General features: G+C 35.3%; 1 protein-coding gene across 1 annotated transcript in view; it reads right to left on the minus strand.

Moving 5' to 3' along the window:
- The window catches only part of LOC129230566 (uncharacterized), an 80641-nt gene extending 58038 nt beyond the window's left edge, over positions 1–22603 (minus strand). Inside the window, 2 exon segments of the mRNA XM_054864973.1 lie at positions 2569–2613; positions 22467–22603. Coding sequence (XP_054720948.1) covers positions 2569–2613; positions 22467–22574 — 153 coding nt within the window. The 5' untranslated portion in view covers positions 22575–22603.
- Between the last annotated feature and the right edge of the window lie 256 nt (positions 22604–22859).

Genomic DNA, 22859 nt, shown 5'->3' on the forward strand with positions numbered 1-22859 from the left:
TTTCTCGGAGGTTAAGTTCGGAGCACTCTCATGGTTTTTTTGAAATTGCAGTCCTAAATACTCAGGTGTAGGCCATCTTTAATGACGTTAGGCTAAAAGATGGGGTTTAAAAACATTTTTCTTGGATTTTTTCAAAAACTAAATTTTAAAAACTCACTTCCAGGCCAGCTTTGGGGACGTAAAAAGAAGGGTTTGGAGTTCCCCACTCTTCCTTTCCGTTTGGCTACGTCCCTCTTATCTTCATTGTCAATTTTAATTACTGATAAACATATTGTGGTAATATTTTCTTCCAGTTTTCCTTTGCCAAACACGATTATATTCTTGGATTTTCCATAACAAAACTTTCAATTTTCCCCCTAATATTTTTGCTTTCTTGCAATACAAACGTTTGCGGCCTTGGAAAAAGGACTTTTAACATTTTGGAACGATGTGGTAACTTTCTGCTATACCATTGCTGTATTTTATTTTAAATATGCCACCTGCATCTCTGGCTTAAGCTGTGATTTACTTACGATTTTTACATTCAAGAATTTAGAACTTTTGGTGTGAGTATTCATTACAACACATTGAATTTCACTTTGCATTTAACTGTTTTTTTTTCTCTCTATTTCAAATTTATTTCAGCGACCCATACCTTTTTTTCCACTTAGCAGTTATTTTCAGGACAATATTTTTCACCAAAAAAAAAAAAAAAATATATATATATATATATATGTATGTATAGGAATGTTTCGGCGAGCCCTATCCTATAGGCTGTTCTAATGAAACTGTCCTATTTATTTATGTTTTTTTTTTTAACTGAAGAACTATGAAGCATAGTTTTGTATAACCAGGGCCGCCGAGAGACAAGGCGTGCACCATGTTAGTTTTGTCGCCTTTCCTCCCTCCCATTATGCTATTTTTACTTAATGCACAGTACTTTAATTTGAGCCGAGCCCATAGTTTCCGACTAGGCAGACATACCCATTCTGCGGTCTAGTGAAGAGTGTACTGTACTGAATACTTTTTTTTTTTGGTTAATAAAAATGTTTGAAGCGTACATTTCCGCGACTCTTAATAAAAGAGAAACATGGATGTTCCTAAATTGTATTTTAAGATTACATTTTCTATTCAAATTTTACAGAAAAAATACTTTTAGCCACTATTATTTCAGTTGTTCATTTATAATTGCTATTTTAATTTTTTAAAACAACGAAGAGTTTCCCTTTCTCTTCGTTCGTTTTCAACGCTAAAATGAAAGTGGCGGCCCCACTTCTGAAAAAACTTGGGGGTGTAGCACCCGCCTCTTAGTGACGGCAATGAAGAGTGCATGAAAAAAATATTATTAATGCATATATTTCTTGTTGAATAAGTTTAAATATTTTTTCTTTCCAAAATTCAAAATTTTCATGTTCTAAAGAAAAGAAAAAAGTTCTGGAAAAAAAATCCCCCCCCCCCAAAAAAAAAATTTTGATGGCACAACTTGCGCCATAATCCCCCCTTGTGGGCACCCCTGCTTTTGAGTGACCATTACTAGCACATCTGCTCTAATAGATAATGAAAATAATGACACTATTGTTTTCATACGTTTCAAAGCTAATCTTAGAAAGAATGTTTCATGCAACATTTTAAAAGCTTCATTTAAAGTGTTGGAAGCATTATGTGAGTTTTTTTTTTTTTTTTTTCTTTTTCTTTTTTGCCATGCAGTATAAGCATAAAAAAGGATTTTCAACATAAATTATCATGGGAGGAATCACAGCTCATGATTTGGCCAGGCCAAAGCTATGTTTCATCTGCATTCTTAATGCAAAAAGTAGATTTTTAAAGCAATAGCTTAAATTATACTTATTGTACAGGTTAGCCATGGGTAGTGATAGATGTAAGGCCGTCAAGAGTCAAGGCGGGCCTCTTGTCAGTTTGATCCCTGTACTCCCCCCCCCCCCCATAAAATTTCTACTACTCTCCAATTTCAAGAGGAGCTCTTCCCAGTGGTCGGGCTCTTCATTTCCATCAGCTGACACTGTTTTATTCAGCACTGGATGGACATTCTTATATACAAAATGAGCAATACTGGGCAAATGATATTTAAGGCGCTGATCAAAAGGATGGCATGATTTTTTACAGGGCCTAATTACTGAATACCTATTTGATTTTTTTCATATCATATGGAATGCAACTAGGCCAACTTGGCTGTGGCCTGAGGCCTCCCTTTAGAGGGCCCCGCGAAGTGCTGAAATTGCATTAGCCAATGGCTAAAATTATAAGGACTGACTACAGAAGAGCCTTGAAATTTTTTTTGGCCTAGGGCATCCCAATATCTTAATCAGGCCTTGATTTTCTTTTAGCATTATTAGACATGCAGAATGGTGTAATTACCTCTATTCAGTATCCTTAAGTTATGCACAAAAACAAGACAAAGGCTCGCAATATTTATTAGAATAACTAAAACCAAAATTCAGATTAAAATGCACTGAAATTTATAGTTAAGCATTCTTACAGACACAAAAACAGCTAAGATTTAGCAATGAATTCAATTCAATAAAGTAAACAATCAAACAAGATTTTTGTTTAAAATCCAGTACAACTTACCTCCCGATGGGCTTCCACTAATTTTAATATTATAATGGTTGGATCCTGTAACAAAATATTTCATATTATTTCTTTTTTAAACAGGGGATACAATAAAAATTTATACTTATCAATGTCATAGCATACTAAAGAGGAAAATACACAACTTTAAAGCAGAGATGAAAATATATTCCAGAAATTGGTATCTGGAGAAAGATCAAGAATGTTTTACATTCCTTCAAAAAAAAAAAAAAAAACTAAACACAATGACCACTATGAAATTATTCTTTCACCACGATCAAAACATAAATCTAAAATTATTTTGTTTTACATATTTTACCCCAGCCAGGATTATGTCGCAACTTATAAAACAACCCCAGTTTAATAGAATACAAATTTAGAAAGATATTGGCAATTAAATGAGCTGTAGTTTTATGATTCTCTGATATGCCATGCAAGGGATTGTTCATGAACGATCTGTTTCTATCACGAATCACAGTGTAGCCACACTGAACAACTGTGAACAACCCTTATCATCTATCGTCAACAGAGAATCATTTAAATATGGCTCATAGGGTTGCTGATATCTTTTTACGTTTGCATGATATTCAACTGCAATTTTTTATGAGTTGCCACATACAACTGGCTGTACAACTATGAAAGTGGCAAAGTGCTGTCTTTCGTACTAATATAGTGGAAAATTTATTACTTAATTGGCTCAAAATTAGAAGTTTTCAAGCTTTTCATTTCAAATTTCAGAATAATAATTCTCTTATGTGCTATTAAGTTTTCTGAAACATTGTTAAAGTTTGATGAAAAACTTTGGCGGAAAATTGTATGTTATGGAGCAAATTAGTGTTTATTAAATAAATGCTTAAATCTTCATAAATAAGTGATACTTTTAGGAAAATTCATAAAATATTTGTGCATAAGTAAGAAATTTATTTTGTGAAGTTTACAAAATATTATTCCCCATTAATTGTTATGAAATATGATTTTAAAAAAAATTATTTTTATACTTCCAGTTTTTGTTGATTTCCAAAATACACATGTTGTATGATTTCATTCTTATAGGAAAATGTCAGCCAATTAGTGCCTTATTTCTCGAGAAACATTTCAAAAGTGTTTGGATACTTTTGGTTATGAAGTATGGTGCATGAAGGGCTCAATTTTTTGGAAGTTAGAAAGAATAGCAATCTCATTTATTTGTTGTTGTTTTAGTAATTATCACAAGTTTAGGTAAACATTATTTATTAATCAAAAACACAAGAATTGGTTCAATTTCGTGTAGAGCACTTCAGACGTGTAAACGAGAGTCCAAAATATGCATTGTTACCGGGTGGCAAGCATCGTACGAGTCTATGGAAAAACTGTTAGTAAGTTCCGCGATTACCGAAAAATCACACCTCAGTAAAGGGACCTGGGCTCGTGCTGCCATCTGTTGAGCGAGGCTACACTCACTTTTTCCAGCATTAGTACATTCCCACGTTGGGGATATTTCAATAATTGGGAATCTGGCCGGTCAACTCATTTTTGACTTAAATAATTTTATTTTGGTAACCCTGATGATTTATAGTAACCCTATGTGAATAGATGTTTTAGTTTGTTTTGTTTAGATACATGCTTTGTTAGAAACATACCTCTCGTGCAGGCACTGGAGCAAAAAACTGACACCAATGAAGGAAGGTTTCCAGATTCATAATTATCGAAATCTTCACTCCACATTCAACATTTTATACATTTTTCTTTTTTTTCCAAAAACTTCAACTAAATTTTTAGAATTATTTACTTATATGCATTTAAAAGTGCCAAACTCCAAAATTTAATAAATTTCAATGTTAATAGAGCTGCATTAGTACTACTGCTTAAGTCCTCTCATTTAGGGAGATAAGGCACATAGGAACAGTCTCAGTTATTTTAATACTAAGATAATTACTTGAAATAAAAAAAAAAGGTATGTTTTTTTTTTAAAGATTACTATTTATTTTCATTTTCTACACTTAACTTTAGAAGACAAAGATTACGAACTTAAAAATGTTAATTATATTGTATTTTTTCTTTGAAATATATGATATTAGCAGGGGTCTGGCCAGAGGATATTTGGGTCCGTTAACGGACCCTTCACAAAAATCCAATCAACCAAAAGGGACCTTTCACAAAATCCCGATCAATCAAAACGGTCCCTTCACAAAATTCTGATAAACAAGATCGGATCTTTCACAAATTGTTTATTGAAAGAGCAAATCTGAAAGCAAAATAACATATATCTCCCTGTATAAAACCGATAATTTTTGGAACCTTTTTTGAAGTCAAATTAGAGCGATCAGCTTATACAAAATCTGCTAATTTTGCAAAAAAAAAAAAAAAAAAAATCGGCATGGCACTCTTGCAATGCTTCTGCAAGCTATAAATAATTGCTACTGCCCTGAAAATAAGTTTGGTCTTAAACAATTTTCTTTGTTTGTTTTATCACAGCTTATTAGCAGCAGTGTTGTTGTAAACTTTTCTGAAAAGGCGTTGGTAAGCAACCCCCCCCCCCCACTCATGATTTAATAAACAACAATAATAATATTATATATCTGCGAAATGAACTTAGAAGTGCAAAGGGATAGTAAGGGTGGGAATAAAATATGATCGCTTCAGATATGATTACCAACTTCAAAATTATCACCACTTAGTGTCTGGAGTTGAACCTTTGTAACAACTTGATTATAAAATATTCTCATCATTTTACCAGTTTGTCAATATTTGCATTTTTACGGTGAGGATGTGGTGCGATGTTTAACTGTTATTTTGGGAGAAAATTATATGGGTTTGATATTTCGATGCTAACAAGGATGATTAACTTTAAATAAACTCTTTTAATTACCGTTTTTTTTTCTTTAGATATCTACATTTTGAAAAACGCAATCTTTTAACATCCGATATGAGAATTATTTTGCTCTCTTTTCTAGCTAACTTCGCTTTATTAGGATGCAAATAAATGAAAAGTTTCTTTATTTTTGTTAGAACTCTCATTTTAAGTTTTTAAAGCAAAATTCCATTTCCTTTTATGAGTCAAAAATTAAAATGCTGAATTGATAGTTAATTTTTTTTTTTTTTTTTTTGCTTCAACTGTGTCTACAGATATTAATGAAATGTTTAACATAGGACTCTAAAATGCAATTTTAAAATAATTTTATCAAAAATATTTCTTTTACAAGCCGTTTTTATACTTTTGATACCTTCACTTTGAGCATAGGCGGATTTAGGACTGAGTTCCTGGGGGGCAGGATTTTTTTTTTTTTTTTTTTTTGAGCAACATTTTAGTTCATACCGTATGTATGTTTTTTTTTTTGTTTCACACTCACGGCGTCTCACCTAGTGAACCGATTTTGATGATTCTTCTTTTAATGGATAGGGGATGGCTCAACTTAGGTCCCATTACTTTGTTTGACCATATTTATTCTTTAGAAAAAAAGTTATGGTCAAAAAACAGTAAATTTCATGCGATTTCCCTATTATATGATCAAATATAAAGCCCATTGTTTCAAAAAATTTGGTGCCATACAACAATAATATTGTTACAAATCCTGTAAATAGTAATTATTGTAGGAACGTAACCTGTAAATAGTTTCCCGTAACGAATATACAACCCCTTAACATATGGCTAAAGTATACAACCCCCTATTCTTTTTTTTTTCTTATTTCATTCACTGATTTTATCAATGGAAGTGTAGTTGTAAAACGGTCTACGCATTTCTGGAAGCAGAAAGAATGTTGTGGAAAATTCTTCGATGTTTATAAAAGCCGTTAGCGATGGATAAACGGGGGAGTTTCGATTGATATTTCGAACTGGAGAAGATTTTTGCTCTGTTTATAGCGAGGCATTTCGCTGTGTTGTTTTCGTATTTGGAAGTAAATACGTGTGTAAACGTTGAGTTTACGGTGTTGTGTGATAATTGCTTAATTGCTGATGAATAATTTAGCAGTTGTTGAAGATCTTTCCTGTACATAGTGTAAATAAATTTCCTGTGTTTTTATCAAGAACTGTGTCTTCATTTCAAGAAAGTGGAAGTCGCACAAAATCCGTTACAATTTGGCGCCCAATGTGGGGCTTCTTCTGGACTTTCTTGGAGTAAGTGTGACTTTGGACATTTTTTCATAAAGACTTTTTTGAATTAGGACTTTATTTTTATGGTGATTACTCGCGCAATGGATGAACAATTAAAATAACTTCTTGACGCAATCACCTCTGTGAAGAGTGATATGGCGGCTAATCAAGAACAATTAAAACGTGACTTGACTGCAAGTTTTACAGCTAATCAAGAACAATTAAAAAATGATATGGCAGCTAATCAAGAACAATTAAAAAATGATATGGCAGCTAATCAAGAACAATTAAAAAATGATATGGCGGCTAATCAAAACCAATTGAAAAGTGATTTAACGGTGCTGAAAAATGACCTAGTTTCTAACCAAGAGGAAATTAAAAACGATCTTACTTCGGTAAAGACTGTGATGGAAAATAAATTTAATGAGATAGAGCATCGAGTTGATGCTATTGAAGGAAAGTTTGAGGCAGTTGAAGGCCGATTCATCGCAGTGGAAAATAAAATCGAAGAGAAATTTGAAGAAAAATTGAGTTCCGTTGAAGGCCGATGCAATGCTGTAGAAAATAAACTGGAAGAAGAAGATAGAAAATTTCATCAACTTAAAGAAGACATCTTTAAAGATCTGGAAAGGAGATTGGCGGCCGCGGAAAGCAGCCCTGTACAGTTTGGCGCTCCCACATCGGTTGCTCGACCGTCCATTAAACTTGCCACATTTGATGGGAAAACTTCGTGGCAGTTTCACAAAACTCAGTTCATGATAGTGGCGGAAGCGAACGGATGGGACTCTGCTACCAAGGCCTGCCATCTTGCAGCATCCCTGAGAGGTGACGCAGCGGACATTCTTCAGACCCTTCCGGACGGCCAGCGCCTGGATTTCGCCGCCCTCACATCTGCGTTGGAGCTTCGCTTCGGTGAGAAGTGCCAGAAAGATTTCAGCCGACTCCAGTTGAAGTCCCGTTTCCAGAAAACCGGGGAAACCCTGCAAGAGCTTGCGGCGGACATCGAGAGATTGTCTCATCTTGCTTTTTGCGACTGTCCTGCGGATGTTCGAGACAACCTGGCACTCAACTACTACATCGACGGGGTTCGAGATCCGGAAATCCAGAAAGCTCTACGGATGGCGGATGTCAAAGACCTGAGTTCTGCTGTTGTGTATGCGATGAAGTTGGAGGCCGCCCAGCAAGCAACCCGCAAGGATCGCCATTCAATCCGCGGCGTGAAAACTGATGAGCCTGATCCGGTTTCGTCACGCTTTGCTGAACTGGAAAAGCAAATAAAAGAAATTGCAGGAATCCTCAAAAGGACTTCGGCTCCCAAGTACCAAAATGGACAATCACTTAAGTGCTGGAAATGTGGCGGCGAGGGTCACTTACGAAGAAACTGTGAAGCTCGCCAAGAAACCAGAGGGAAGAGCACCTCTCCCTCGCAGGTCCAGGAAAACTAAGCCATGGCAATCTCGCGGGGCGGAGGTCGCCAAATTGGAATGAGCCCCATCTTAAAGTTTTCCAGATTTCATCGACGAGTGGCGGCAGTAATGGACTGTTTGTTTACGCATACGTAAACGGGTTTCCCTGCGAACTGATTATTGACACTGGAGCCAATGTTACAATCACTAGAACAGATGTGGCTCGTCAATTTGGACTCAACATTCTATGGACGCCGCCCTGTGTTACCCTCCAAATAGAGGTGTAGACTAGTATTTTTCTTTGGTAACCAGTGGCTACCAACACCAAAAACTTTGGTAGCCACTTCAAATTTTTGGTAGCCAAACATACACCCACACATATATATATACAGAAAAGCACCGTTTATACATTTCTCTTTGGTACGTTTTTTGAATTGGTCCCTGCATAATCTAATACATTTTAATGCATACCCATTGTAAGTTTTTTCCCTTATACACTTTTTTTCATACAGTCCCTTCAAAAACGTATAAACTCTGCTTCACTGTACATATATTTTATATATCTATGTATTAAAAATCTTAGCACAGTAAAAATCAGTACCAGTGAAGATTGGTAAGTATTTTCCTTCTCTCATTGAAGAAATCTGAGAATGATTTGGATTGAAATAGGATGGAGGAACACATTAAGTTTAAAATCTAATATTTGTTTGACCTACTGGTTTCACTTTTCATGGAATCCCCCTAGCCAACATATTTGCAAATTTAAATTTGTAGGACCAAATTTTAAAATTCAAAACCACATAATAAAAACAAACTAGAAAAATATTTGTAGTTTGCGAACAAATGGTTATTTTAAAAGTCTGAATTAGAATTGAACTAATAATAAAGTAGCTATCCACTATCTGCCTATCAACATACGACATTTAGTATCGTTTATAGAAATAATACATTTCAAATTCAACAGCAAAAAAAAAATGTTTAGATTTAATATTTTAGGATAAAATTAAATTGATTAAAATAAAGCCTGTAAAAATAAATATATGAACAGGATTTATTACTTTTTAGTTATTAAAATATAACTTTCAATTATCAAAACTTCTGAAGTAATTAAAAAATGCAAAAAGATTAGCAAAACTGGTGTGCAATGTCGGCACGTTTCCCGAAAATAATTGCATTTATTATTTATTTAAAAAAAACTTAAAATAAATCTGACAACTTCCGACTGCCAAAAAAATTAAAATATGTTGGTACAAGATGCAAAAGGAAATCTAAAGCACAAGATGCAATTATCCTCAAAGTGCGATTCCAAAGTTAGCATGGCTTCAAAAATAAATTCTTTTATTAAAATGGAACATGAAACAAGCTAATCTAAGGTAGCACACATCAAAATAACTTTTGCTTATAAAAAATATGAAGACAATTGTACAAGATGCAAAAAGATTGAAAATTCAACCACGAGGTGCAGCTCCCCGCGAAGTGCGGTTACAAAGGAAGCATGGCTTCAAAACTAAATTGTTTTATAAAAATAGAACATAAAACAACTATTATAAGGTTGCATTTGTCTAAATAACTTTCGTCTGTCAAAAATATTAAGATATGTATAAGACGCAAAAGGATTTAAAACTCAACCACATGGTTATAGTTATCCGCGAAGTACGATTATAAAGAAAGCACGATTCCAAAAATAAATCAAGTCTTTAAAATAAACATAAAAATAAGCTAATTTAAGGCAGCCTGTGCCAAAATAACTTCCGATTATCAAAAATATTAAAATCTGTACAAGATCCAAAGGGATTGAAAACTCAACCACGAGGTGCAATTCCCCGCAAAGTACGATTACAAAGGAAGCGTGGCTTCAAAATTAATTCTTTTATTAAAATGGAACATAGACCAAGCTAATCTAAGGTAGTATACGTCAAAATAACTTTCATTTGTCAAAAATATTAAGAAATGAACAAGATGCAAAACTACTGAAAACTCAACCACGAGGTGCAGTTCCCCGCGAAGTACGATTACAAAGGAAGCATGGATCCAAAAATAAATCCATTCATTAAAATCAAACACGAAATAAGCTAATTAAATTTAGCCTGCGCAAAATAACTTCCGATTTTAAGAAATATTTTTAATATTTACAAGGTGTAAAAGGATTGAAATCTAAATCACGAAGTGCAATTTTTCGCACGAAGTACGATTTCAAATTTAATATGGCTCCCTAAATAAAGTCATGAAAATTAAACATTAAATAAGCTAATTTAACGCTGCATTTGTCAAAATATTTTCAGATTGAAAAAAAAAAATATATTAAAATATTTGCAAGATGTAAAAGGAACAAGGGAAGCAGATTTTCGCGAAGCAAGTCGAGAAAAGTTTCATGACACCGGTGTAAGTCGGCCACTTTAAAGTAATTTGGTACTTCTAAAAATTGATTTTTAAATCAATAGCGTATTATACAGCAGAAAAATAATGTATTTGATGCCATGTTTAATTTGTCACACTCGTTACAGTAATCTTTCCAAAAAAAAAAAATTTTTTTTCTATAATAATGAAAAATGAACTAACTGACTTGATGCTGGTTGTCTTCGTTTTGAAGAACTGAAATCAAGTCTGCAGATGCTGCGGTGTTGACCTTAATTGGGTTCGGGGATCATATCTGCTGGACCGCGGGGGGGTGGGGCAGTTTTCTCCCCCCCCCCTCCCCGATCAATGCTCTAAGCCCCTAACGCAGTGTAGGTGTAGCAAATGGGAAGTGGTCAACGAATCAGCGAGGAGAGGGGCAACATTTCAACTTTTCTTGAAGGTCAGTAAGTGACGTCGCGTCTAGACGCGCTGGCCTTTGAAAGGGGCACTTTTTAAAAAAGGGCACTATTTCAACGCAGTGTCCCCCCCCTCCCCATCCAAGACCAATGATGCACCACTCAAAAAGAACTGAGCGCCCCTCAACCCTCCCCCCTCAAAAAATTAAGAGGAGAAATAACTAAAACACCTTGCAAAAATTCAAACAGTCTAGTCTGCACCATGACCTCCCCCCCCCCACCTTGATCGCCGTCACCACTGACTTTAGTATTAAATGTGATTTCATCCTGAAAATGCACTTGTGTTCAGAATAGAGTTAGCTCACCCCCCCCCCCCCCCCACACACAAATGCCAACTAAGCTAAGCACATTTTCCACACTCCATAGGAACATTTAGCTAATGCTGAAACTTGGCTTTGGGTGTTTTTCAACACTTTTCAGCCCATAATTTTAACTACCTATAAGAGTAAAAAAAAAAAAAAAAAAATTCTAGGCATTTCAAAACCCTTTGAATTTCAATTTAAGAAGAACAGTATTTAATAACTGATCCCCCCCTTCCTACCAAAGAAACTGCCTAGTAATGTGCATTGTGCCATTAAGTATTTTAGTAGACATCAAAATTGTGATGAGTATAAATTCTTCTTTTTTAAATATATTACACTTCAAATAGAATAATTAACTTAAAATACTGTGTGCAGTGCTTCAAAAATGCAGTGGTAGCAAATTGCAAAACTAAAAAGATTTTATTTGAGTTCTATTTCCTAGTCTTGGAGTTGTTCAAATTCATAACACAAATGTGTTCGCAGATGTATGCGCTCCTAAATGCAATGCATAAACAGCTTGGGCCAAGCTACGATTTTAATCTCAGACAATTTTTGTGAAAATTTAATATTTTGCCATTTTAATTTTGTGATTTTTTTAAAAATCAGTTGTATAATATTTATGAATGAAAAAGAAACAGTGCAAGATTATTTCAGTTAGAAAAAAGCACAAATAAGTCAAAAGTGTGCTTTTTATTATGTCAATAAGTGTTTTAAATAATCTGTTGTATAAATCATATACAAAGATAATTAAAATACTTAGCAAAAAGGAAAGAATTGAATGAACGTCCTGTCAATGCGATGTTTCCATTTCAAACGGTTTTTGGGGGGGGGGGGGATGGGGTTAAAAATCCGAGATGTTAAAAAAATACCCTTGTATTTTAGCCCAGTAAGCTTTGTACTATGTTCTTCTTAGGAAACAATCAGAAAGTTAACTTTCCAGAAACAGATGTTAAAAGATTGCTACACAATCACTAGCAATGAGCTATAATTAGCTAAGCCTAATTTCCACGTGCAGACGAAAAACGGACACAAAGGTCTGAAATGTTAGGAAATTGTCCTATTCCCTTTCTCATTGTTGATTCTCAGAAGATCAAGGATGGGAAGGAATGAAGCAAAGATCTCTCCCTTCCCAGAAGACCCCACTCCTTCCCACAACCTTACAAAAACAAGCCCTCAGTAGAAGGGAAGAACATGCCTTTGTTTCCTACTGATAAGCCTCTTTGAATTCTGAGAATCTCATTCCTTCTTCCCCTAGGTATTTGCTTCCCCTTTTGTTTATGGGGCCGTTTTCAAGGTGAAATTCTGGGAACAAGGATAAGACATTGGCGTTTTTGCAGACGATCGCTGGACAAATAAAATTGCCCCGATATCGCGGCAGGTCGAAGCGATGGTTGAGGCATTTTTTAAAAACAAAAGGTGCAATTTCTTATTTTTGAAAAGGGTAGGGCGCATTTCGCGATCTAAAAGAAGGGCATGGCGCTGCGCCCTTCAAAAACGGCCTAGCGGGAACACTAGTGATTACCACAGCATGAAAAACTGGATCCGAAAGCACAGTGCAATCGATAACTTCAACTTGGGGGGATTTTTTTCCCCTTTGGTCACCCGGTGGCGATCGGCGCTGAAATCTTTGGTAGCCATTGAAAATTTTTGGTCGCCAATTGGCGAGTGGCGACCGCTAATCTGCACCTCTACCTCCAAACTGTGACAGGTGACAAGATCGAGATTGAAGGTAAAGTAAAATTAGAAATTGTGTTTGGAAATGCCACTTACCATCATACGGCATTCGTTGCTGCTATCACAGGCCCCTTCATTCTCGGATTGGACTTTTTAAAGAAGTATGACTTCAACCTCGACTTCAAGACAAATGAGTTGCACTCGATGAGAGAAGACATAGCCGTTTTCCCCGCAGAAATGGATGTAAAATCCGCTCATCAAATAATAGCCCAAACAGATTTATCGATTCCCTCAAAGTCAGAATCATTAATATCTGGCTCCATTGAAGAAAGCTATAGTTTTCGATTTGGACTCGTTGAATACCCTAACCTAAACAATAATCTAAAAGGAGTGCTGGTAGCATCTACGCTTGTGGACCTTTCTAAGGATGTAATTCCTGTAAGAGTCACCAACGTGAGTGAAAGGCCAAGGAATATCCGGAAAGGCGAAGTGTTAGCAACTTGTACTCCCGTAAACTGCATCATTAGAAGAATCAGTTCCCCCGAGACTGTGTCTTCTGAGTCCTTGACATCGAAGTTAATTGGGAGTGCACCCTTATCGAAGGATCAAAGAACTGCTGCGGAACAATTGGTGGACGACTTCAAGCATCTGTTTTCATCTACATCGGAGGATGTGGGTCGGACGAATTTGACGCAGCATAGGATCTATACTGGAGAACACCCCCCTATTAAACAGCATCCAAGACGACTACCGTTCGCCAAGAAGGAAGAGGTTGAGACCCTCCTGAAAGAGATGAAGGAGAATGATGTAATCGGACCTTCATCCAGTCCTTGGGCCTCTCCCATCGTCTTGGTCCGAAAGAAAGATGGCTCCACCAGATTTTGTGTTGATTACCGACGACTGAATGAAATCACCAAGAAAGACAGTTACCCTCTTCCACGGATAGACGACACCTTAGACACTCTTTCCGGACACAAGTGGTTTTCGACCCTGGACTTGAAGAGCGGCTACTGGCAGGTTGAGATACACCCTGATGACCGAGAGAAGACAGCGTTTACTACTGGACAAGGCTTATGGCAGTTTAAAGTGATGCCCTTCGGCCTCTGCAATGCACCAGCTACTTTCGAGCGTCTTATGGAGACAGTGTTAAGAGGACTTTCCTACGAATCCTGTCTGGTCTACTTAGACGATATCATCATCGTGGGACGCAGTTTCGAAGAACATCTGGCAAATCTTAGGAAGGTGCTGCAAAAGCTTAAGGAAGCCAATCTGAAGTTAAGCCCGTCCAAATGTAATTTGTTCCGCCGGGAAGTGAACTACCTTGGTCACATCATCTCTTCTGAAGGTGTACAAACCGATCCAGAAAAGGTGTCTGCTGTCAAGAGTTGGAGTCGTCCCGAAAACATCCATCAGCTGCGAAGTTTCCTGGGGCTCTGCACGTACTACAGGAAGTTTGTGAGGGGTTTTTCCAACATTGCACGACCTTTGCATAAGCTGACGGAGAGCAAGCAAAAGTTTGAATGGTCCAAAGAATGCGAAGATGCATTTCTACGACTGAAGGAGGCTTTAACATCAACGCCTATCCTCAGCCTGAAAAATCCTTCATCCTGGACACTGACGCGAGCAACGAGGGCATCGTAGCTGTTTTATCCCAAGAAATTGACGGAAATGAACATGTCATCGCTTATTGGAGCAAATGCTTATCAAAGTCGGAGCGAAATTACTGCGTCACCAGGAAGGAGTTACTGGCCATAGTGAAAGCTGTAGAACACTTCCATCATTACCTCTACGGCCGAAAATTTCTGCTTCGGACAGATCATGCCTCATTAACTTGGCTTTTGAACTTCAAGAATCCAGAAGGCCAGATAGCCAGGTGGATACAGCGGCTCCAGGAATATGACATGGAGATCAAGCACCGAAAAGGGTTGTCTCACGGTAATGCAGACGCTTTATCAAGGAGACCCTGTCCTGAGAACTGCAGTTATTGTTCCCGAATCGAGAAACAGTATGGAACGACTAGCCCTACTGCCTATCAGGTGACAGTGACCCCAACATCATCAGAACCTGATCCATGGAGTGACGACCAAGTTCGAAAAGATCAACTTGAAGACCCCGACATAAAACCAATTTTGGAGTTCATGGAGAGTGACAGTCGGCGACCTAGCTGGCAGGACGTTTCCATCTTTAGTCCTGCAACAAAAAGATACTGGGCTTTATGGAATTCACTCCATTTACGGAACAGCGTACTGTACCGAAAATGGGAATCTGATGACGGCAAAACATCTAGGTGGCAGTTACTACTTCCCCGATCAAGGATTTCAGATGTTCTGAAAGAAATACATAGTAGTGCGACTGGAGGACATTTTGGTGTCTTGAAAACTCTCAATAAAGTTCGGGAGCGCTTCTTCTGGAGCAAGGCGAAGGATGACGTGGAGAAGTGGTGCCATTCTTGTGACGCCTGTGCTGCTCGTAAAGGACCGAAGAAGAGAAGCAGAGGGAAGCTACATCTGTACAACGTTGGAGCTCCTTTCGAACGAATTGGGATCGACATCCTGGGTCCTCTACCAAGAACTGCTGATGGGAACAAATACATTCTTGTTTCCATCGACTACTTCACCAAATGGCCGGAAGCATATCCCATTCCAGATCAAGAGGCTACCACCGTAGCAGAGACTCTAGTCCAACATTGGATCTCGAGATATGGAACACCTTTGCAGATTCATTCCGATCAAGGGAGGAATTTCATCTCTGCTGTGTTTAAGGGCCTATGTCAAATTCTCGGAATTGAGAAAACTAGGACAACACCACTACACCCACAATCGGATGGCATGGTGGAGAGATTTAACCGCACAATCCTGAACAATCTCTCACTTATGGTCTCCAGAAATCAACAGGATTGGGACAAGAAGCTGCCTTTGTTCCTGCTGGCCTACCGCAGTGCTGTCCACGAGACTACCGGATATGCCCCATCTCAGGTGCTCTTCGGACGAGAGCTTCGGCTACCTTGTGATCTCGTCTTCGGTCGTCCTCCGGATGCGCCTTCTTTGCCTGAGGAGTACATCCAGGATCTCCAGGCCCGGTTGGAAGACGTTCATAACTTCGCACGAGAGCGAATCAACATCGCGGCGGAGAAGATGAAGACCCGATACGACACAAGGTCTACTGGACATGAATTCAACGAAGGCGACAAGGTTTGGTTATGGAATCCCATCCGACGGAAAGGTCTTTCACCCAAATTGCAGTCGCATTGGGATGGACCCTACAAAGTCGTTAACCGACTGAATGACGTTGTAGTGAGGATCCAAAAATCACCTAATGCAAAACCTAGGGTTGTACATTATGATCGGTTAGCCCCATACTATGGCCATAGTTCATGAGTATTACGTAAACAACCATGGTTGATAACATAAAAGTTGTAGATAATTTTTGCTTTTAATGTTTAGTAATATTTCTTGTTATTATTGTGTTTTCTGTATCTGTTAGTTATTAATTAATGTGTATATTTGTAAACTTGTGATAGAAGTTTAGCACCCTTTCTGGGGATTGTACTGCCCGGGACGTGCAGTCCTTAGGAAGGGGGCAATGTTACAAATCCTGTAAATAGTAATTATTGTAGGAACGTAACCTGTAAATAGTTTCCCGTAATGAATATACAACCCCTTAACATATGGCTAAAGTATACAACCCCCTATTCTTTTTTTTTTTCTTATTTCATTCACTGATTTTATCAATGGAAGTGTAGTTGTAAAACGGTCTACGCATTTCTGAAAGCAGAAAGAATGTTGTGGAAAATTCTTCGATGTTTATAAAAGCCGTTAGCGATGGATAAACGGGGGAGTTTCGATTGATATTTCGAACTGGAGAAGATTTTTGCTCTGTTTATAGCGAGGCATTTCGCTGTGTTGTTTTCGTATTTGGAAGTAAATACGTGTGTAAACGTTGAGTTTACGGTGTTGTGTGATAATTGCTTAATTGCTGATGAATAATTTAGCAGTTGTTGAAGATCTTTCCTGTACATAGTGTAAATAAATTTCCTGTGTTTTTATCAAGAACTGTGTCTTCATTTCAAGAAAGTGGAAGTCGCACAAAATCCGTTACAATATTAATAGTAATTGTGGTAATAATTTTGAATGAAGGCTTCTCTGAAGTAATCAGGGTGGCGACAGGAACTGTGAAAAAAAGTTCCCTGACTTTTCCCTGATTTCCCTGATTATGTTCACCAAATTTCCCTGATTTACGTTACAAATGATAATGGTTTTCTTTCTTTGCTCTACTTGAAATCCATTGTATGTTTGTATTAAATGCAGTATTTTAAACGTTTTAAGTTGTGTAAAGTTGTTGAACTAAAGATATATTTTAAAAAGATGCTACTTTTTTAATAAAATGGTTTTTAAAAAAAACAACAAAAAAACAAGACAATTTTTTTGGAAGGAAAGAAAAACCAACAAAACAGTATATTAAATTTTTATACATGGAAAGATTATAGAAATTTAAAAAAAAAAAAAAAAACTTCACTTCCAGAAACCACTTAGCATAAGAAATTTAAGAAACTATTAAAATTATCTCTCTTAAAAACATATGTGTATTTATGATAGAACCAAAAAGTAATTGAAATTATTTTGAACTAAGTTTTCAAACAGTATAATAATTGTTGCAAGAATAACAATAGTGAAAGAATAGAAGTAATGTAGTTATTCTTATCTAACTAATTGACATACTTATGCAAAACAGATGAAACCATTTGACATCCATTCATAAGTTGCTTTTCTCTAACCAAAAATATTGGTTTTAATGAATGAATACTACATTTTAACAATAAAAAAATATAAATATTTACTTAAGTTCACAAGTTAACTCTATTTCAAATGATTTCAGTATGTAACGAAAAAAATCTTAGATTGCTTTTGTAACAAACAACTTTGAATGCAAGAAAAAAAAGCAATTAGTTAATATCAAAATATATAAAAGAATACAACTTGGTTATAAAATTAAAAAATTACTTAAGTCTGAAGAAAAGAAAACCTTTATAATCTGCGGTGACAACAAATAGTAAACCGCCAAAAAACAAAGTTCTTTTAATTGAAAGTTCTATTTTAGCAATTAAATTAAAAACCCAAAGAAGTAATAACTTTTAAGCTTTTATAGTATTAATTTAAAAACCAAAGATTTCTTCTTGAAATCGTGATTACAGTACGCTAATTACTTCGAGACAATGGGATAAAGGCAACGGAGCTAAGGCATTAATGAAGGCTTCCTCTTTGCCTGTATGGTTGTTTATTTTATGTAGCATTGAAAGCGTAAAAGGAAATTTCAAGCTAGGTAAAATAAACAACCTAACAGACACAGAAGCAATCTTAATAAGTTCATCCTGTGGTTAATAAGTAAGATTCAATACTTTGACGTTGAGGAAAAAAGATGCACAAATATGGGGAGTGTATAATCGCACCTCATTAATTTTACTTTTTTCGAACAGATAATTGGCGGAAAATGCGTAGGGAATTAGAGTATTTAATTTCGTAAAGCAAAAAAAAAATATTTTTTTTCCTTCATAAAATCAAGTTTCCCTGATTTTTTGTTATTTTTTCAAAATTCCCTGATATTACCCTGATTAATAAAGTTCCCTGACTTTTCCCTGATCTCCCTGATTTCCCTGATCTGTCGCCACCCTGAGTAAGCATCAAGTTTCTTCAATGCCATTGCTCTATAGTGGGGGTAAACCTAACGTCGAAGTGAGGTTTATGCAGTGATTAGGATCTGCTTAGCCTTCACAATGCTACTAGGTTAGGTTTGCTTCAACTATAGCAGTATTTTTATCGTTTTCATGTTATGCCAATAACAGATGATCTGGGCTAAGTAAGGAGATACAGTATTGCATAAAAAGCAACTGGGCTGTAAAATGTTAATTAGTTAGGAAAAACGTAATATTTGAATGGTTATAATTAAATTAACACACAAATGAATTCCAGGGAGGAACAACGATAACTTGTTAGTGTCAATCGCTTAAAGTGCAAGGCGTGTTTTTAGTTTTTTTTTTTTTTTTTTTTTTAGTATGGAGCACTTTTATGAAAAAAATAAGAAAGTTTCGTTATGGTAACTTCTTAATATTTCTGAAATACATTTACACTAAAAAGAAATAAATAAAAAAATTTTGAAAAAAAAATTAGAACCAACTTCAAAATTGCTCTAAAAAGTGAAAAATAATTTTATTCTTTAAACACCATCGATAATACTTTTAAACATAATTTTTGAAGTTGGCGCAAAAACGATAGATAAGATCATTCACAGCCATAACTCAACTACAACTATAAATTTAACCAGGTCTAGTTTCCTCACTAACCACATACATTATGCATTGATGACAGCGTATTTGAGCAACGATATACATGTTTCGTTTCTAACTTTGGATGATTTTCAGAAAAAAATATGAACGGAACATGGTTACACTGGTAATGTTCTTTAAATTCACTTAATTTTCACTCGTTTTGCGTCAACTTCAAAAATTATGTTTAAAAGTATTATCGATGGTGTTTAAAGAATAAAATTATTTTTCACTTTTTAGAGCAATTTTGAAGTTGGTTCTTTTTTTTTTTTTTTTTTTTTTTTTTTGGTGTCGTTTTCATTAATGTGTGTTTTCATGCTGTCCTTTTTGAATTGGCTTTAAGAGAGGTGACTGGTACCAAGAGAGTGACGCAGGGCTCCCTTTTAAGTGGAATATTGAATATCTCCAATTTTAGGGAGTTCAGGGGTTTCTTCCCCGGTTTTCAGTCCAAAATAATGAATGTAGGCATATTTTCAGCACCCTAGTGAAAGCTGTACTATTTGTACTTAATGTTCTTTTTTTTTCTTTTCTCCCATCTGAAAAGGACATTCTTTTTTTTTTTTCTTTTCTCCCATCAGAAAAGGACATTCGCTATTTTCTTCATTTTCATTGAACTATTTAAGGGGTCACAGTACATTTCAAACATTTTTTTTGAAATTTAAGTAAATTTTATATTTTTTTGAAACCATAACATGCATACTTATTTCTTAATCAATAATTTATTTTCAAAAATTAAAAATATTGCCTAATTTTTAAAAAATGAAAAAAATTAAAAAAAAATTTCGATTTTTTGAAATCCCTAAGTTTTTTTTTTTATTTTTGCACTAATTAAAATTTTTTTTTTTGCTAAACGATCATTATAATCATCTCTAAAAATCTGTGAATTCATTTGCTTATGAGTTTATTAGAAAATTTTCATTGATTAATTATATAAAAAATCAAAGTTTTTTTTTAAATTGGTTTTTAAAGGTTTAACACGCTCTAAGCATTTGAGTAATTTATAAAATGCTTATCCAATGCAGTTTTGTCAAATATGTTATCCCAATTGCAAAAAAGTATTACTTTAAAGCTGTATCTTTAAATAGAAAAAATCCTTAGGGATTCTAATGACATGAAAACACAAAAATACCATCATCGAGAAAAAGCAGTTTAAAGTTTTTCTTTTGCATAAGAACACATAGCGGGCATGGCCTAAAACTACTCATAACTTTTTAAATATTTGAACTAAAGCAATGAAACTTTTTCCCTGTTTTCAGAATAGTTTTTAGTTTTGAAATAAGCAATAAAAAATTTTTTGATTGTTTCATCATTTTTGAGGTACTGTAACCCCTTAAAAAAAGAAAATAATAATATATTCTTTGTTTTAAGATTTTTGAAGATGTGTTGTTACTATTTTAAGTCCTCCCAAAACTGGGGGGCATTGCCCCCCCCCCTCCTATAAATCCACCCATGCCCTTCTAAACTAGTCAAAAAAGAAAAAAATGATTTTTTAAACAATTTTTGGAGGATGGGTTGTAACTACATAAAGTCCTCCCAAAACTGGGGGGGCATTGCCCCCCTCTGCCCCCCCATAAATCCGCCCATGACTTTGAGAATTGCGATCTCTTTGCATCCGCTATGGGAATCCGATTTTTTGAATTTTTGATGTTTAATACACATTGTTAAGAAGTAAACAAATAAAATCTCTTTTTATTTTTGTTAAAATCACGGAATGGATAAGTTTTAAAGGAAATTCTGTGCTTTTTAAGAGTGTCTTGGATCAAAAAGTTAAATGCAAGGTCCCCCCCCCCCCTTGTCTGATTTTTTTTTTTTTTTTTTTGTTACAATTATTTTAAATACTGTACAGAAATATTTCTAGGATAATTTAACAATGTAGAATGGTAGATAAATATTGATACTTGAGAGAGTGAAGCCCCCCCCCCCCCCGCTAAATACTAGAAAAAAACTCCAGAATGATATTCTCAACATAGAAGAGGAAAGCACTCAACTTTAAGTTTAAAAGATGCAGTTTGAGCTATCTCTAAATTCCGAAATTTCATTTTAATTTTTTTTTTTTTTTTGAGAAATTACTTGATTTTTCACAAAATGAATTCATTTTTCACAAAATAATTTGATTTTTCACAAAAAACGGACTTTGTGAACAATCCTGGACAGACCCTTGATTAGTTTAACAGGATTATTTTCTTTTTGGAATTATTTCATGCTTTAAAATGAAGAAAAAAAAAATAAGACCCCCCCCCCTACCCCAGCAAATATTGATGCACATAAATTGTGCATATAGAAGTGACACAAGACTTATTCCTGCAGAATCCAATGTCTGCTCAGGCAGTAACAATTTTATATTTCCAGCTGTCATTTAACATACCTTTTGTCAACTTTAATCTGCATTAATTTCTCCCCCTTCCCCATGAACATTTAATAATTCATTTTTCTTTTAATTTTAAAAAACTAATTGTGTACTAATGGCAAATGCTTATCACTTTATAATTAAAGATGGTTTATCAATTAAAATTAATTTAATATGTTATATGGATCTTTAAGTTTTATGTTTTTCATCCTACACACAAAAGAAAATAAGTTGGTTACAGAATTGGATAAAATTTGTCACTAAAAATATAAAAGAAGTTGTTTGCGTAATGCAGTCCAATGTACCCGAGCATGGTGCGAGCATGGTGCAGAGGGCACATTGATCTACTTCACAAGGTTCCATTAAAAAATTAATAAAAAAGTTCATTAATTTAATTCTTTTCAACAAAAAAAAAGTGAGATAATGAGAAATGTTTAGTGAAACTTATTTTGTAGAACATTTAACTGCTGATTAAATTTTTTTATGCAATAAAAATGAAAAGTAAAAAAGCGGACCAACATGACCCATCTCCCACAAATTGGTCTTTGTTGGCTTTTTTGTGAATCCTCTGCACTTCGGAGCCTACTGTCTCCACTATTTTCAACCCGAGAATCTGCGAAATTTCTTTGAGATTCCCATTATCCACCTCACCCTAAATTTTTACTCCTGATCATAGATTATAAAATACTACAAAGCCTTTTCAAGAAAACTATTCCTTTTCTTTACCAATTACACACATACTTCTAGCTTATTTTTCAGAAAATCATAAAAATAACTTTTGAAAAAGAGTGATTGTTTAAGGACAATTTTCACAATATAATTGAAAAATGTAACTGAAAATTCACTCCAAAAGATAAATACGAGTTCTACAACTTCCAAGGAAGATTCATTTAAAGTCAGTAAAGCATTTGCTTGAAAAGAGTTATCCACTCATATTTCTCTTATAATAACAATAATGTACTCACCCCATCAGAAATTCTGTAATTTTTCGGATTCAGAAAAAGTAAAACTATGAGGAAAAGGGATAGACCGAAGCCTGCAATGACAAACAAAGTCAGTAATATTGATAACATTGAAATTCTTTACAAAACTCAGGATGCAAACATTTTGCGCAAATCTCTAAAAGTTTTGTTGTGAATTGTGACGTAAGGATAGAGATACGTCGTTATCGAATACTAGCGATCCGTCGAGCAAGTGTGCTTGATTGGAGGCGAGTTATCCTTTCCGGAAAGATAAGTTTCACTGCAGCCAATCGTAGGTGATCGTTAAGAAAGAGTCGGTCTACTTTCAAAACACATATTTCTCCTTCTGGTCTACCGGTAAGTAACCGGTTACTTACCGCAGCGTTCTATGATCAA

Source organism: Uloborus diversus, chromosome 1 (genome assembly GCF_026930045.1).
Source record: "Uloborus diversus isolate 005 chromosome 1, Udiv.v.3.1, whole genome shotgun sequence".
Taxonomy (NCBI): domain Eukaryota; kingdom Metazoa; phylum Arthropoda; class Arachnida; order Araneae; family Uloboridae; genus Uloborus; species Uloborus diversus.